General features: G+C 39.6%; 1 protein-coding gene across 1 annotated transcript in view; it reads right to left on the reverse strand.

Annotated features, from left to right (window-relative positions):
- The window catches only part of uba7 (ubiquitin-like modifier activating enzyme 7), a 67,199-nt gene that overhangs the window by 44,312 nt on the left and 3,839 nt on the right, over positions 1-19,048 (reverse strand). Inside the window, exons 7-21 of the mRNA XM_066698128.1 lie at positions 18,858-18,990; positions 18,666-18,763; positions 18,114-18,260; positions 17,576-17,752; positions 16,513-16,623; positions 15,443-15,523; positions 14,027-14,182; positions 12,421-12,586; positions 11,541-11,737; positions 9,805-9,869; positions 6,402-6,597; positions 4,584-4,658; positions 3,184-3,373; positions 2,951-3,039; positions 1,456-1,548 (exon numbers count right to left, since the gene is read on the reverse strand). Coding sequence (XP_066554225.1) covers positions 1,456-1,548; positions 2,951-3,039; positions 3,184-3,373; positions 4,584-4,658; positions 6,402-6,597; positions 9,805-9,869; positions 11,541-11,737; positions 12,421-12,586; positions 14,027-14,182; positions 15,443-15,523; positions 16,513-16,623; positions 17,576-17,752; positions 18,114-18,260; positions 18,666-18,763; positions 18,858-18,990 — 1,974 coding nt within the window. The remainder of the gene's footprint in view (positions 1-1,455; positions 1,549-2,950; positions 3,040-3,183; positions 3,374-4,583; positions 4,659-6,401; positions 6,598-9,804; positions 9,870-11,540; positions 11,738-12,420; positions 12,587-14,026; positions 14,183-15,442; positions 15,524-16,512; positions 16,624-17,575; positions 17,753-18,113; positions 18,261-18,665; positions 18,764-18,857; positions 18,991-19,048) is intronic.

The raw sequence follows: 19,048 nt of genomic DNA on the forward strand, positions 1-19,048 counted from the left end.
TATAAAGTTGTAAGTACACTTAAGTACCCCCTACCACCATGATTTATGAAAGGCACATTCGAATTTTCTGCTGTACAAGTCTGTTTTTATTCTTTTCAAAGAAAATGTCTTCCTTACATTTTTTTTTTCCACCACAATTCATGTTACAGTCTCAAAGAAAAACAGCAGACATTGCATGACTAAGTGTTCAAAGCACATTACTAATCGAGAGGTAAGTAGAAGGTTATACAATACAATAGGGCCTACTCTAGAACAGAATTCTGTATGGAAAATAGCTATCAACAAGGCATGATGGAGCAGTTGTTGATTTGACCTCCTGGATTGTCAGGGCTTGGAACAGAAACTTTGTGTAGAAGAAAAACAGAAGATTAATTAAACAGGGTTTTGAACATATATTTTTTTTGTGAAGTTGCTGAATAATTTTTAAATGAAAGAGTGCTAATGCTAATGAAAGGCTGACTTCAGCAGATTTACTGGGCCAGTGGATCTGTATGACCATGAACAAAAGCTTTGCCTCTCCGAGTCCACAGCTGTAATTTCTGCGTCAGTCAACAGCTCGGCTAAGTACACTAAACATGTTGGGTCAGGACTTCTGCACTGATGCAGAATTTTGAGCAAACGCAAAACCTTCAAACAAAACCAAAAGCTGAGTAACTCCTGCACCTGGGGAGACATGCAGGCTGTGTGCTGCTGTAAAGAACATGGGTCGTGGCACAAACAAGCCCAGACACACAGTGCAGCTCTGACACACAAAGGGATCTGTCTCTGAACTTCACACCCAGCTTCCTCGGTCCACAGCGGCACGCGAAGAAGAGGAAACCAGATCCCCCCCCCATGCCTCCCTCCACGCGCACCGCAGCACACGCCCCCACCCCCCCATCCCCCCTTGCCTGCCAGATTTGGCACCAGTTTATATACCCAGAGGGCAGGTAAAGTACAGTGATTAATTCAGCTTATAGGGCCCACAGCACTACACTATAATGCTTCTTATCTACAGGTCTGCCAGGCAGGTGCTGCACAGGTATACAATTAGCGCCAAACAAGGTGGTGGTGGGGGTGGGGGTAGGGGGCCCCTACACTGTCAATGCATCAGGCCTGAGGAGAGACTAACAACAGAGGAGGGATAGTTTGCAATGGAGGGTGCAGCCCTATGTCAACACTGTCTTTCTCCACAGAGGATGTAGTACGTTACTACTGAAATACACACAACCTTGGGCCACATTAAAGATGGATGTCCTCTGGGTGGAATCACTTTGCAAATTATTTTTAAGGACTATAATTGGACACTTTATTGTGACCATTTTAACTCTTGTTTTCATTGCACAAAATATTTCAATGACATCTGACCGTACACTTTCACATTCTTATCACGTTCTATTTAAATGCAGGAATGCTTCTTTTAAAAAAAAGCAGGAAAAGTGTCTGTGATGCCATTATGTCATGGCGTATTCTCACCTTGTGGCGATCAGCTGGGGGGATATCGTAGTTCTCAGCTCTCAGGTTCGAAGCAGCAACAATGAAATCCATATGGAAATTGGTGTCATCATCCTACAAAAATGTTTCATGTGGATATTAGATTCATTTTCAAAACAAAACAAAATGTTGTTAACTATCAAACAAACGTAAAGTAATAGAATGAGTTGTATGTCTATTATTCACTTAAACTGCATGAAATAATAAATAAATGCTTGACATGCTTCCAAATGTATCTTGAATGCTTTGACTCCAGATTTAATTTTCACTTAGGTCTTGTCACATGTTTGAAGTTTTTGTCTCGCATCGCTTTTGGTATGGTTCTGAAAGCAGTGATTAAAGCTTCTGAGAGATGCACATCTTTAGGAGTAGCAGTGATTGATAATGGGGCTGTTAAGACACTGATGTATAACAGACATTTAAACAGATCCATATTCAACATCATGCTTTCATTTAAGCACAGTTCAAAGCAAGTTTATTAAAGAAATGAAGAGCACAGAAGTTAAAAAAAACACAAAAAGTTAATCTAAGCTGTACATTCACTTCTTGAAATGGAAACTCCTTTTTAACAAAATGACGTAAACTGTAAAGCAGCTCTTAAACCATGCAATAATCAAAGGTTTTATTAATGCCTGTCAAGATTTATCCTTACTAAGCAGCCGGCGGGTTTAAAAGTCAATATGGGCAACCTGATGCTTCTGAAATCATCTAGATGACTTAAACAAATTCAATCCATCACTAAGCTAATGTTGCAACACTGATTATGTTGCCAATGGGGCAGAAGATACTAAGGTGAATTAAACCCCAGTATGTACTGAAACTAGATATATACATCATTCCGTCATCAGCATTTTTCCTTTATTCACTCAATAATACAGAATAGTTCCACTTCATCTGAAGGCAAAGGATAAGAGAAACCAGCACAATGAGACAGGCATTTGAGGAGATTTCTTCAGGGGACAGCGAGTGCAATACTTAAAAAAACTGTTACAGTTGTAATAAAAAATACGTCCAATATGTAGAAAGATTAACATTGGGTGAACCGTAATACTTTCATTGAAGTATGAAGTGTGTTTTAAAGTTTTCATTACAAAAAAAAAAAAAAAAAAAACACGAAATCTGTACTTAAGTGTGACTGTTATTCATTGCTATTAAGCATTGCATTGTATTAGGTTTGACCATTTTAAATAGATTAATATTTGTATTTTCTGCTCAGCATGGAATGGCCCCTTTGCGCCCTGTCTTTCATTTATACCCTGATAAGACTATCACTGGACATCCACCCACTAACGCCACAACAAAAGCAGCTCTTGTCGCCCCTACCTGGCCTCAGCTGGTTTTGTTCAGGAGGGGTCACTAAGAAGCAGTGAGATGAAACACTCACATTCATCACCCTCAGAATTCACTGCTGCACTCCCTTATCATCCAACAATGACAAATCGACAGCTAGTCTGAATTTGAATGTCCACAGCCTTACCTTTTCAAACTCTACTGGGTGCATCTTGGAGATGTTGAAACTCTGTGGAGATGCCAGATTCTTGCTCAACTCTTCCAGTTTGTTCTTGTCTAGTTAAAGCAAGAGCAGACACAGTGTTATGATTCAAGAGATACAACTTTTAGGTCACTAGAAGGTGAAAAACGTAGAGGTCTCAAAAAGTTACCTTTGAGCATGATCAATCGACCCTTTTTCCAACAATCTAAACTACTCACCCACTGCCGACTTCTCCTCTTCCATCTCTTGGTCAGTCACATGGATTTTCACATTGGATTTGGGAGAAAAGTCTGGAACAATAACACCCTGGAGTGTGTTTAGAATGGCGCTGCGATCTCTGGTGCCGCCAATGCCATAAATCTGGGCATACAGGTTGGAAGCAGCTACAATATAGTCCATATGGGTGGTCTGTGGAATAAAATATTAGGGTAAAATATAGTATCTCTTTCACTGTGTAGACCCTCTGCAGAATCTCTGACCATTGAGAGGATAGATGTTCCAATAACACCGTTTTGGGGATTTTGTATACCTTTAATATAGCAGATTCAACTTCACAGATCTGCAAAAACAACTATTTCTAATCCTAGGAGTGAAAAACATTATACTCATTATACTGAAAATATGAACAGCAGCTACGACCACTTAGAAGAATGAAAAGGTTCACAACTATTTTAAAATTTGTCTGCATGTGACGAACAACACTCGCCTGTGACAGAAGTATAAATCTGGGATAACTGTGAACCCAATAACGCCTTGAGAACAGTGACTTTCTAGTAGATTCATGCCTTGCTCCACATCCTGCAGTCTCGCATGACTGGCAGGCTTAGACATGAAGCTAGTCTGGAGTTACAGAGAAGAAAAAAGGCCGGGAGTGAGTTTCACATTCAAAAGTTGGTTTCTTTTGTTCATGGGTCTGTCCTGTTCAATAAGACTTTAGTGCCACTAAATTTATACATAGAAAGTCCTTGTGGATGAAATCAAATGCTACATCAGCAATTCACACAACTATCCGGATGTGAAGAAGCTGCTCATTTAACACTAAGCATGTTAATGATTAAAGCTATCCACATTGATAATAATACTGATGGCCTCCATCCATTACGTATTTTAGCCTTATGCAGTATACTAATTAAAATATGAACTCTCAACAGAAATTCATTTCAAAATAAATGGTCACATGAAAGGAGCACTGTTTTGGATGACTGATATTAATTGGCACTATGGACATTTGTGTTGGGGGTTAAAAACAACATTGAATTAAAAACAAACAGAAAAAAACACTCTTCAGCTTAGTAAATTACCAATTTCTCTTGCCAGAAACAATTTGTAACTGCCAGTTTAACTGGGCCTTGACACTTGTAGTACTAGTAAAATGATTAATGAAATCAGCTTAGAAAGTTATAAAATTCAAGAGTCACTAATGTTTAAATACAAAAGGGGGTGAGGGGTTCAAAAAGCAAACCTTACAATACAGATATAGAATTAGTTCTAATCATAAAATATAATTTGTATGGTAATTCAAGACATTTTAATAAACATGGAGTTTCTTTCTAGGCTAAACGGAAGCATAATGGACAACTGCTTAAGGGTTTCCCCTGCTGCCCAGAGTAACACTTACATTGTTTGGGTCGAAGCTCAAGGAATGGGGACATCTCTTAGGCCCTGACCAGAATGGCAGGCCAGAGCTTGTTTTCTGGGAAGGGGTAGAGAAAGAGAGAGATTATCTGCATAGAATAAAGCAGCATATCTACATTCATGGAGGGCTCACAAATATGTCAGTAACGAGATCTATACGACTTCTTAACAGTAAGCATACAACGGACAATCACTGCTGTATATTCAAAGAGCCGTCTTCTGGGCAAAGAACAAAGCAAAACAATTTACCAGCAAAGGGGGCAGTGAAAGCTATAATCTGAAAGACAAGAGGTATTACAATGGGCTACACAATGATCACACTCTCTCCTGCTGTGCACCAGTCCTTCTGTACTGAAGGGTTATCTCAACAGATGCCCGATTAAAGGGGACCTTCACTAAGATTGAAGACAACTGATATGCTGCCTGAAACCCTGCAGACTTCAGAACAGCATGTGAAGATAATATGGGATTCTTGTTAGATCCAATACACTTCACAAGCGTCAACTTTGCTGTAAGTTTCGAAAGCATGACGGCTCTGTGCTTTGTGTGTGTCTCACACTTTGACAATTCAGTGCAATTAACAAAGAACATAATTGACAGTGTATCCTTTCCTTGATGACTAAAGTATGTTATTTTCCATTAAAGCACATTTGCAAGCTTGTAACTTTATAGCAGGACAGAAACTTGGCTATTCTCAGTGTGGTTACTGAGTGAATACTATGGTGTTCCCACAATTTGTGTGGCTGTAATCAATACTTCATTTTTAGAAGTAAGTACAAGAGCTGGGTGATTGGCAATTAATGAGTGTAAAACTATATGCCTGGTAGATGTGTTTAAACGTGATTGTTTTGGTGGTGTTGGAGCCCAAATGTATGACTCATAGATATTAAAAATAAAAAGATACATCTTACTTTTTAGCAACAAAAGGAAATAACTTGGATTCATTGCCTCACAGGCTGCGCTGTACCTAACAATGGCTGCGGTTTGGATAGATACAATAAATCTTTACATTTCAGCAAGCAGAAGCAGACATCTGACTTTGTCATTATATACCTGAGCAGCTGAATGTAAAACTGTCATCCCTAAACTACTTGATTTCTTACTTGAGCTTCTTATAAATAAAAGCAAAATACACACTTCTACCTTTTTTTTTTTTAACATTTCTAGCTCTCATAAGTCAGCATTTTTAAACTGTACAATCCTAATATTTGATAAACACAGTCCAGACTTTACAGAATTATGGGAAGTTGAAGGAAAATTTAGAAGAACATTAATCTGATGCATTCAAAGACCAAACAGGGTTCCTTGGAACAAGCTTGGTTTCCTTGCCTGAGGAGTAGGGCACTTTATGGCAGCTAAGACATGTTATTTTATGTTTTTAGTTATGATATAAATCTTGCTTGGAAGCACTTTTGAGATTATACACATTTTTATTGGCAAGATACAGAGCTTTGGCACTCCACAAAAATTCCACGTCTCTCAGGACTCATATAGTCTTTCTTGATGGGGATAAGATGTTTCCTTGTACGTGTGGAACCATTCAAGTAGACAATTTTAAGCACTACTGAGATGTTTTAACCTGCACCATTCCTGCATCTTTGAAATACAATTCCAGGATCTCACTATTTCAGAACATATTCAAGCAAACATAATCCCCTCTCCTCTAGAGTTATCGACCTACTTCTGCAGCTCATTGATTGCGTACCACACAGTGTTACCCGTCAGCTACATGCAGTAAGCTGCTCAAGACTTGCAGATACGATTCTGCATTTCTTGGCAGACAGCATGTGGGATGCCCTACCTCTTCTGGGGGAAAGCAGTGTAGTAGCTGGCGGATATCATTCCTGTAGAGCTTCTCCCATCGTTGGCGGGCCCAGTTCACACAGTCATCCCAGTTCTGTGGCCGCTGCTCCCCCAGGTGGCTGTACACCCCTTTCAGAATCTCCAGAGACTGTGCCTCGTCCAACCTCAGGGTGTGCTGCACAAAGTCAGAGTCACTGGAGGGACAAGGGGCAGAAACACCTCACTCATACTGACCAGCGCACGACAATGGCACGGCTATGATCAGACCGACTCTCACACAAGGCCCTGTAAGGCATCTTCAGCCCAAGCTTCTGCTGTACATACATCAGATATCATACTTATTTTATTTTGTTTCCCTTAACAGTACCATTCATTTGTTAAAAAGTAACTTGTGCAGTTTTTGGGGTACTTCTTTTTCCTCAACTTTAACCCATTTCTTTGACCAGACGGCAAATGTATTAGTGGGAAACCATGAAATATTATATATGACTCACTGGAAAAAGCATCATGTAGTCATAGTAGTCATTGTGACCTTTTATTTGGCCTTTTAATACAGTTTCATCTAGTATGTTTCATCTAGCAGGCTAAGGTTTTCTGCATGAAAAATTTTGTAACTGGTTTGGTTAGCCTAGGTTATTTCATGAAGAGACCTACTACTAAAACAATGAGGAACAGCTCAGAAGAAGTGTAATTTCAAGAGAGAGAGAAATCATCGGGCAGTTAAAACTGTAATTAGCCCTATTAAAAAACATCCGTATTTTAATATATGCATTAAAATATTTATAAATAATATTTAATATATTTAGCAATATAATCAATTTATACTAGTGGGGTAAAAAAAAAAAAAAAAAAAAAAAAAAGAAGAGGGGAAAATGCCCACCATCCCCAGAGACAAATCACACCTAGAGTGTAAACTAATTACCATCTGGATCAGCACCGGGGGAAGTCACTGTTAATATCTGAAGGATGTAGCTGGACTTTTAAACTGCTCTTGGTAGAAACATACGGGAAGTCCTTTACTACAAACTATCACAATGAGATTTATTCTTCAGATCCAGCCCAACGGAAAATTCTGACTGAGTTTTAATCAGAGCCTGCTAAGGCCCCAGGAATTCAGACAGAGGTCTTAGCACATCTGACTCAAAAGGAAGTTCTCCAGTAAACTGGAGTCGTGGACAATGCAGCCAAGGGCTCACCGGCTCCCTGGACGGTATCTGCCTCGTTCACATACTGCCCTGGATCCTGTGTGGGCACGGAGGTTACCAAGCTAACCTTCTGTAAACAGTCAGCCTTTACTTTAAACAGTGCAGAGGAAAAGTAAAACCAAATTAGTTGCAGATGTTTACACTTGGGGGCCTAAACAGGAAGCGGGGCAGATTCGCCTGTCGTCTGGTTAGTAACATATTTCTCCTGTTAAACCCTCCTGTTCCTGCCAGGGGGGTACAGACAGACCCCCTTCATCTGCAAACAAAATTTTATCAGGCTCCAATTTTCTCCATCTTATTTCCCTTTATAATTCGGTCTCAAGTGCAGCGTAGAGAAGCGGTGGGGTGCGATCACTGAGTACTGCAGTGCAGGTCAGCGATTGTACAGGTATAGGCGCAGCACCCGAGAACAGCCAAACATTACTTGCAGTAGAGACTAGATGCCCTATTTTCTCTGACTAAAGTGCAAAGCAATAACAAAAGTTGTACAGGTAGCTTTTATACCAGAATTCTTCACCTGAACTTTTCAAAATAGATTAAACTGTGGGAAAGAAAAAAAAGCAACGTCTGGTATATTTAAGGTCTATGTCAGGATAAAAATAACAAGAAAGGGGTTCTTTTCCCCTGAGGAATAAAAAAAGGGAATTAAGTGACAGTGACTTCTTATGAAAACAGAGCTCTGGCTGCTTCACATATTATTTTTCTTTCCCTCGGGACGTCTGCCCATTAAATTTATCTGGACACGTCTGGAGCTGGATGTGCTCTAATCCCCGCTCGCCCCTCGACAGTCTCACTCACCCGCTGCAATTTCTTGCCTTTTAAGGGGGTCATGTTTAATCTGTTTAAGATTTATTGAGTCTATGAAAACAATTAAAGACCATAAATCAAACCAGGCCCTTAATTAGAAAAGACTGGGCAGTGCATTACCTTCTTAATACTATATATAGATATTATCTACACAGACAGCAGAACTTGTAGTGGTGGGGGGGACTTCCTGGCTTAGGGGAGAAACAATGGAATATACAAGATAGCACTGAATACATCCAGGTGTTGGGTTTAATTTCAGATCATGTTGGGAGTATCAATCCAAAAGTTTAAATACTGGCTGCAAGAATCTTACATAAACTCTGGACATTTATCTTAGGCAGCTATTAAAATGAAAACCCTTTTATGTCAGCCCTTTATAACACTTTCTTTTTAATTAACTTCAGGCTTTATTTTCCTACATACAAAAATACCTACTTTCTTTAAACCTGTTCTCTCACCTTCCAGTTGAGCCAGACGGGTGTGACAGGATGTACTACACGTTAATTCACTTTGTTCCAAATTATATTAAAACAAAGAAATTACAGGTCTTTATAAAAGGATGGTACCTAGTGAGGTGGTTTATTTAATAAGGACTTATATTTTAACCTGCAGGTTTCACGTGCACAGCATGATTTAGATTAAGTGTGGCCATCTGTTTTTAAAAACACAGCAATTAGGTACTAATTAAATTATGTCGTACAGGGCTTTTTTTATTTAAAGCAGGGAAGACTGACAAGGAAACTTTTCCAAGAGAGCAGGTAAAAACACAGAGCTGGGCAATGATGTTGCGATGTAAGGAAGACAAAATGTTTGCAGCAATGATAACTCATCACCTCTTCTCTCCTCATTTCTGTCCTTTCTGACAATATAATTTTGTGCACACTGTAACATCTTTAGACTGCCAACGGCACTGAGAATCCATTCCTGGTCACACATTTCTTCTCAATATATGATACACTAAAATCCTCTTGCATGTAGACAACTCAGTGTTTTTATGTTCCTCAATTATACGTTTCCTTTCAAACATAAAATGAGGAAATACTCAGGACACTCAAATAGAGCCGGGCACTGGGGGGTGTTGAGAGTCTGCATGCTGGATGTTAGAAGTACACTGACATTGCTATTGGGTGGATAGATGCCCATCTCATGCAAGCACTTTGTCTAAAAGGAGAGCATGTTGTGATCAGTATCTGCAATGCTGGGAAAACATGCCTGCAAGCAGAGTGAGATTGCTAACAAAAGTCTGGATGTTATGCCAAACAAACAAGTGTATAAGTATCTGCATGATATCAATGTTGATGCTAGCCATCCTTTTTTTTTGTTCTCAACTATTGAATACCGAGACTCTGCTGGATTGAAGTATAAATACAAATTATAAAATTGACTTACTTCAGGTACTGGTTGACATTTACAGCCGGGATTTTGAAAAGCCCTTCAAACTCATCTCTGGCCCACTAAGAAGACAAGAAAATACACAAGTTATTTTAGGCTGTCCAAACCAAAAGACAAAATAAGCTATCAGTGAAATGGCATGACATCGAAAACAGTAAAGCTGTCTGGAAAGAAGTAAAATCTCAAATAGCTGCCAGCTGTCATTTACTTTACACACTAGTAGCTGTCATGTAACATGATTAGGTGTTTATTGTGTCTGCTCCTCCAGCCTGGTAACCTTTATGAAGCTACCGGGGTGATCTTAATTACTAAATTATAGGATTTCTACCTCTACTAACAACTGTGTTAAGTCACAGGGCTGACTTAAAATAAAACATTTGCAGATTATTACTACTTTAAACAAAATATCACATTTATTATAAATTGTTATTTTTCCAGGCAGGTGGTCCCTTTGAAGTTACCATCTCCTCAAGGAAATATTCAGGAGATGCTCATAATGCACCATCACAGGGCTTCAAAAACATGCCAACAGAACTGAAAGTCTAGACATTACAGAGATGCCATCTTATTTACGGACCTGGTAAAACAAATTAAAGAAAGTCAGCAAAAGCCAGTGACGTTTGATCCTGTATACACAACTCCTATTCCTGAGTCTGTGGCAACAACTTTCTCTATACTGCCAGGGCTGCTAAAGTTGCCTGCAGCTTTTGGCAAAAAGGGCTTCTTTGTGTAAGTCACGCAAGCCATTTCCTTCAGCTTATAATGCCTGAAACTCCTAGCTCTATGAAATGAGTTTTGAGGCAAGCTAACTTCGTGGATTGAAAGAGGATATACCTTATTTCTGCATAGGAATATATATATATATATATATATATATATATATATATATATATACCTATACTTGTAAAACAGCTAACTTGATAAGTTGGTTCCAATCTAATTTAACATTGTTTTGAAAAGCAGCTATCTTCTTAATTCTACATGTAACAATGTAGGATGACAAAGGGCAAAAAATTTAACTAATAACTAAGATTATGAAAAAAAAAAAAAAAGCCAATTCAACAGAAAAAGTGGAGGAAAGCAGAGTGCTATTGATAGATCTAGAACTGTTGCTTTTTTAAAGCAACTACTATAGAAAGAAATAAACTGAAAAACAAAACAAACCAACAACATTGTTCTCAGTGTGGCAGACAGCTCTTCACTGGCATGTTTAGAAAGAGGAGACCTTATTTCCCTTTCTGCAACAGAAACAATATGGCCTGGGGACCCTGCAGCTCTCAGACACCACCTGCATGGCAGCTGGGTCCCGTTTCCTGCCAGGCCCTGACAGCCCGAAGCCCAGCGCTGGGAAAGCTCAGCAGGATGGGGCTCAGGCGCAACAGGACACAGTGCAGGACAACCACACTGGTGTGTACGAGGGAATACATAGACGGCAATGGTGGGCCTCCGAAGGATGGGAAAAACTCTTTACGCACAGCACTACAGCTCTGATTTATCCCGTGTCATGTGAGGGCACAGAGGAGCTGAGAACAGAAGACAATCGTAGATGTTCGAGGCCGGGGAAGCTGAGAATAAGGTACTTTAGTTTAGGTCTTTCAGTGACAGCAGTGGATAGCAGAGAATAGAGAGGTCTTTATGGGAGGCGCAGGGTGATGCTGAGCACTTCTGTTTAGGACGCCTGTTAGTTGAAAGGAAGCCTGGTGCAGGGCTCTGTCCGTGGGCTCACAGCTCACCTGAAGGGTGTGTTCGATGCGGTGAGGGAAGTTCTTCAGGGTGCACAGGGGGATGGCGTTCTCTGGCCCAGTCTTGGCGGTTCCATATGGCTCCGTCAAAAAGGGCACGATGACCTGGGTGTGTCCTTTGGCACCAAGAGTCCCACTCTCCAGCAGGGGCTTCTGGTGCTGCACACACCGTCCATCAACGTACACTCCTGAAGAACAGACCAATTATACCCCCTATACTGCAATACATCCATTATCGTAGGTAGGAATCTGGAGAAAGACTAATACAGACAGGATTATCAGACAGGAAAATGTTCCTAGAAAGAAAATATGTCTTCAGGGCTGTCAGAATGTAATGAAAAGTGGCACGTGATCTCTGGTTGTTTAAGTCACGGCTGCTGACAAAGAAATGCACTTGAATTAATACAAAATTGGCACAAATCAAATATTTAAAAAACAACAACAACGAAGCACCTGAAGCTATTACAACTTTACAATTTTCTTAAGCTTAAACTTGATTGTGTTTTGTTTTTTAATCTGTAAAGCGCATTCACTGTAGCTCTGAAAACATAGTCTAGAGGGCATTTAATCAAACAAGCAGGCAATATGTGTTACGTGAAGCACTTACTGGGAGCTTTTTTCCAATACTGAACTGGGCTTTGACAATACAATCTAAAAAATAGTTACTTAGCTGTCAAAACGGTTTAAACTCTGTATGGCAAACTGTGTTTTAAGTCCTCTTATCAGCAGTACCCAAGTGTTCCGATTTTCAGGCAAAAAAAAAACATATTCAATTCAATTTCTCTGGTATAAGATGCCTCAGTGTTTTCAAGCAAACAATGGATCCACAGCTCTGATACACGAAAGGGTCCAATATGGGAGCAAGACTCACTGGCTTCAATGTTGTCCAAAGCAGCAGCCACCCCATCGAGTTGGGAGAAAAAATCATGGCCATAAACCTGCTCGCTGTCAGGGCCCACTCTGTTCTGCTGAGCTGTGATGCGGAGAGCAGGGTTCATTCTCTTTATCACCTGGGCGGCCGTCTCCGATTTCGATTTCTGCGGGGGGGACATATGAAAAATATGAGAAGCAGGGCAGGGAGGTTTATAAGAAGGGGAGTAGGAGAAAACTTTCAAGACCCTTTACAGCATGCTGGGCTCTTTTGCTTTGCATTTCCCTTGCAAACATTTCTGTGTGTTTGCATCACACCAGTCTGGCTGGGACACTGTTTGCAGCAGGAATGCTTGACTGATAAAATATCTAACATAGATGTAAATAGTTTATGCCAGACTATAGAACTCCATATCAGAAAGACAAATTAGTGTGTGCATACAAGCCAAATACTCCAGAAACCACTGGTGAGAGAATCTCTCATTGAACAGGAAAAGCAAGTGATCCATTAAACCACAATGGACAAGAAATTTAAGGTACTAGACACATGGTCAGCATGTGGCCATAAAAAAAAAAGAGACCTTTGTCTTTTCAGTTTGTCAGGGGTCAATGTCCAGTAGGAGTATAGCCTCAAAGGAAGCTAAGGCCCATCAATTGTAATGTGATATGCCAGTAAAATGAAAAGTGGACATTTGACCCCCCTACCCTGCTTATCAGCCACCTTTAACACTGCCACTTAACAAATCCATGCTGACAATACAGAAATTAGCCTAAACTACAGCATGAAGATCCTTCAGAAAACAGCCATGGAAAGTTAATTAGAGACTACTGTATTCTGAAAGAGAGAAGATTTTCTGGTTTCTAGGAATAGCAAAATGAAGCAAAAAATAAATACATTCAGATGTGAAAGACAACAGGAGAATAAAAGATAATAGACCAGGAATAGACTTCAAAGAAGCAAGATACGGGAATAAAACATTCATATATTTTCAATGTATGTTTACTTTACCTGTATCCAGGAAAACAAAACAAAAAAACTTGATATATTTAAATAGTTTTTTAGAACCTTCCTTCAGGCAATTATTGTTTTCCCTGATGTAGTACATGCATAAGCTTTGCCAAAGATTCATGATAGTTATCCGTTTAACTGCCAGAGAGAAAAAGAAACTAGGATAAACAACATCCCACAACAGAGTTTAAACTGACCAAGATAACTATCTGCAGGTTTTACAATTACAAAAGGATCTCTGTCTAGGAGAGGACTGATTGACAGGACATGTTACAAGTAAACATGGTTAAGCTGTTAACAGTGCATCTACATGTGAATTCCATGTGGAAGGGCTTTCACTTTCATGCCTTTGATAGCAGAGTTCCACTTCTCTTGGGGGTGACCTGTGCTTTTCCATCTCAGATTATATATTTATTTTAAATAGTGTCTGAATTGCACTGGCATGGACAAACCATAAATCTGGTGTCTTGCATTTAAAAGCTTTTTATGCAGTCAGTTACAGGTACAATGAGCTGCTTGTTTACTGTAAAGTGTTTCTCACTGCTTCCCTATGCCTATAATAGTGCACGGTTTAAAAAAATAAAATAAAACTTCTTACACCAATGTCTTGGGGCCTGAACAGGAACTGTCGATTCAGATTGGACCTCTCAATTGAATCCATGTCAGTCACAGTGATGTGCCCACCCTCTCCCGATGCCAGACCTATCAGGGCAAAGTTTTTCAACAGCTCGCAACCAATGGCACCAGCTCCTACCTACAAAAAAGGTGATATAGATATGTCTACAAAGAACCACATACAAATATTTAAACTCAAATATTGAAACATTTAACTGATACATTGTAAATAGTGAGCTACAATGTAAAATGGTTCAATTCGATAACCATGTCAATATTAACAATTGTTGTCTTACAGCAAGATATGTATGTTACACATTAATGAGACCTATCCAAAAGTAATGTTAAACAGTCCAATTAGTTATTCAGGGGAAAAAAGCCAGTTTTATGTGCATGTGATCTAAACTGTATATAAAATAGGGGAAGTCATAAATCTTTGTCATAAGACACGTATCCGCACTATCGCTCGCTCTGCACGCCACTGCCCACCTGTTACTAATCTCACAGGGCAGGAGCAGGACAGAGGTTACCTTGCAGCCACTTCAAAAGAATGTCTCATTAAAATAAATCAGAAAGAGATATGTATCCACTGTGTTGTCCAAGCAAGTTTTAGTAGCTTCTCTTGGCACAGAATAAGGATTATTTAAGTAAAACAAATCTTTCCTCGTACTTAACCTTGGCTGAAATTATATTTGGAATTGAAGATCTGTAAATAGCTCTTAATTGGGTTATTGTTAATGTATTACATTGTTATTAATGTGTAATGGCTGAATGCATTTAAAGCATGGCTACAGTCATTATTTTCTACTGTTTTACTGAACATCGGTTATTAACCCTGACTTGTTTTCTTTTATTTACAAATGTTTCCCATAAAGAACTGCATATTAAAATGTCCTAACATTAGGGTAAAGCATTGTCAAACCTTTGTTGTCAATTTAAATTAACCAAATGTGTCAGGAGGCCATGATCACTGTATTGTTCACTGTGGATTCATAGCCAAAATAGTCTATGTCATAGTAAAAACCATATTAAAGGCCTTTTCTCTGTTTTTAAATAATATTTATTCTGGCATCATCTTTTCATATACATATGTATGAATATATATATTTTTTTGCAGTGGCAGAAAAACACAACTCATCTGCAAAGAGCCTGCTCAATAAACAAGGATCTGCAATTCCAAACCTTCACACACTTGACTCATCGTCGCTCAGTACCAGTGAAACATTAACAGGAAATACCACCTGAATTAAAATTTCCTTCCTGCATATCCTTATCAACACAAGTGACAATACATATACAACTACAGCAGAGGGTGGTGTGTAGCTTTGGTAATGTATGAGTAGAGACATTTAAAAAATGATGTTGCCCTCTAGTGGTACTTCCATAGGCCTGCACTTACCAATAAGTACTTCTGTTTGGCCAGCTTCTCCTGGAAAGCGGTCCCAAACACAGCAATCTGACCATCATAGCGACAGTGTCTCTGCAAGGGAAGCAGATATTAGAGGCTGTGCTAGCTTGACAGGTGCACTGAAAATCACTCTCAGATGTTTACCATTTACAAACAGAAATATGAGTTGAAGAAGGTATTGTAAAAAGTAAGGTACAATGCCTGGGGTAATTAAAACTAACCACGTTGCTCACTGAAAACTAAAACAAAACCAAGACCTGGGAATTAGGCTAGATCTCTTGATGGCATAAAGATCATGCCAAAATATAGCCTACTTGGAAACTGTGAGAAAAGTGTTCAAGATCTATTTCTCCGGCAGTGTGAATCCACTACCTTAGAGACTTAAAAAATGATGTCTGCATTCCCACAGAATTTAACTTCACTTCTAGCGCTGGTTAATGTATTTTTAACAACTACTTTCATTTTGTACGATTTCTCATAGGTCTCCGAGTCCTCACTGACTAGTACACAGGCAGAGTGTTGGCTTCATAGTCAGCAAGATGGGGAATTGGCAGGATTTCATTTTTTAATAATCACCAACTGGGCATTGCTGCTATTAATAGGGATTAACCCAGCACTTGACAATGCCCCATCTATACCACAATCACACAAACACATGAAAGAACCTAAACAAGACATCTGCTACAAAACTGTGGAATTAAGAACAAAACAGCACATTCCTTCCAAACACACATTATAAGTGACGCATACAATTCAGCTGTTATTCTCTTACAGGCCAGGAATTTATGAACATTATATTGTCCATTTTCCAGGCATTTTCAAAGTCAGTTGGTTTAATCAGATAAGTAATACACACAGTGACACAATGCAGGTAGCATCAATACACCTGATTTTCTGCACAAAAGTCACGTCCTGCTTCATGGATAATGCAAGAGCACGCCTGCACACACAGTCATCTACTCTGCTTCACATTTCCTGTAAACAACTCTTCCCGATCATGTGACTTTTGGACTGCCCATTACAACACACTTGATACAGATGACCCCCACCCCACCACTCACGGGCGCACAGGTGTCCTCAGTCAGAAGTTGCTCCTCATCCTCCTCGGGTAAGCACTCCAGAGCATCGAAATACAGCCATTGAACCAGAGGGGAGAACTTGCCAGTGCAGGCCTGGGTAAAAATAAGAGCATACCATAGTTATCCACTCTGGAGATCAGGAAAGTGATTGCAGAACACAGTGTGAATCCAATAAACCTCCCATTGTGCTCCGAAGTGTCCAGCAGTCAAAAATACAGTCCGCTGTACTGCAAAACCCCTATGTTTTGACCGAAAGGCTTGAGGAAATTTCAACTGAACTCCCGTGTACTCAATAAAAGCTCCAGACATAACACACCGAGTACAAATTAGCTCCTCTCTCCAGCACTGTTGAGGGGCAGTGTAACCTTTACTGCCCAATACTTTAAAAAGCACCAAATACAAATAAGCTATGGTCCACCCTGCACAGAGATTCAGAAAATGATAGCTTCAAGACCTTTCTCAAAAATAAAACAATCCCACATATTTGTCAGCTGAGATAAAATCAACTATTTAAAATACTTTACATAGACTTTTCAAAATCCAGTAGTGTAAGAAGAAAAACTGGAATAAAAACTAACAAGAACAATTTGAATTGGACTGTATAGATTGGATTATTAAAATAATTTGATGTAGCATATGCACTATGCTCTATAAGTGGATGGCTCACCTTGTACAGAATCTAAAAGCATTGTTAAAAAAGATGACTGATGCAGTCCAAAAATAGTGCTTTTAGAGCTGTTTTTTTGCCTTAACGGTTTTAAACGGTTCCAGAGTGAGCACATTTAAAGTTATAAGCACCTCGGTTTGCATATTATGGCCATTTTTCATCTTTACTCCATATTAAGACACTCAGTCACCCAATATAATTTTGACACTCAACATGTGGGTTGCATCTCGTTGTGATATTTTCAAATCAGATCACAAGATATTATGTTACCCTTTTTCTATCATTTGTTTCAAGGTGTGTTAAAATACTTAGTTAGTTCAAAATACGTCCACACATTGGTGTGCATATTTTTAAATGTTTTATGGCGATGTCCCTCACCTTCATGACCTCCTGTGCTGCCAGCCCCCCGATAAAGGCATTGACGGGACTGAGGTCTCCTCCTGCCGTCAGCGCCAGTTTGCACACGATGCTCTCGTCTAACCTCTCCACATGCGTGTCAGGGTGGGAGTCCTTATTCAGTTCCTTAGCTATGGCAAGCAATAATTCTGCACCAGCCTGCAAGCCGCAAAATAAAGAGTCAAAATCAGGATTAGGTCACAAAAGTTGTTGAACTGTGTAGGCTTGGAAAGAAAATAATATCACAATATTAAGGTCCTCCACTTTAACATTTTTACTGAGCATATGCACATAAACCAATCTCACTGCCAGTGTGCGCAACCCAGTTATACCGCCTGAGCCGCGCAGAGACTAGAGTCATGAACGGAGTTTGGTTGTGATCTGTTCCAGCTTTTGATGCTTCCTTTAGCTTGGCTACATTCGTTTTGCAATGTTATAAAGCAATGCACTTCTAGCAAAGAAAAAAAATAAATAAATAATAATAATAATAATAAAAAATAAAAAAATGTTGGCTGGTGACCTGTGCTCGGGGTGTCGGCAGGTGGCCCGTTTCCTTGAGCAGCTGATGAAGAGCCTGGAACGCGATGTGCAATGTCCTGTGGCGCTCGCACTTCCCATAATCACTCTGCACAATATCTGGGTGAACAAGAGCCTCCTTGAGGGGTTTCTAAGAGTAAGAAGATGAAGGCAAAATGAGAAGTGTAGCAGCATTAGAAGTACACAGTCGCAACACAACAAAAGCAAACTCTGGTGGGGAATGTTGCACAGCTATTGCTTTAAATAGATTTTTCTGCCACTGAAGATTGTAAATTGTTAAAGTTTTTTTTCTCAGTATCATAGTAAAATGTAATCCCTCAGTAATAATCCCTCACCTAGAATGCCTTGCATTTCAAATTAAAAGGCACGTTTTGAAAAACAATATTGTTATACAACACGCCTAAATACCCCCCAAATAATAATAATAAAATAACAATGTTTTACAATAATTCAGGTTTTCCTTAAATGTGATACATGGAACTAGTTACTGCAATAGACCCAGCTGACACAGTTCTCTACCTGAAATCATACTTACAAAAGTGACCGTCTTTGACTTCTTAACCTCCGTAACAACACCACCTCTCTCGTACGAGGAAAAGCCAGAGGTGTCACAGATGCTGAATGTGTACGGACCTGACAAACGTCAGAAAGACAAAATCATTTGTACTTCCATCTGCCCAGCCCGCACTCCACTCTTCACTCAGTGTGGAGGAACTCAACAACTTACCAAGCATTTTGACCTGCATGGGCTCACAACCATTGAGCTCCGTCATTCCACAGACCTCTGAGAAGGTCACCAAATCTCCATCTTGGAACCTGTGGTTATGCTCATCCATGCAAGTAACTATCCCAGGATTGCCCTGGGGAAGAAAAAAAAATAAGAGTCACAAAAATGAATTGAACTGGCATTTCAATTAG

Source organism: Amia ocellicauda, chromosome 3 (genome assembly GCF_036373705.1).
Source record: "Amia ocellicauda isolate fAmiCal2 chromosome 3, fAmiCal2.hap1, whole genome shotgun sequence".
Classification (NCBI taxonomy): Eukaryota; Metazoa; Chordata; class Actinopteri; order Amiiformes; family Amiidae; genus Amia; species Amia ocellicauda.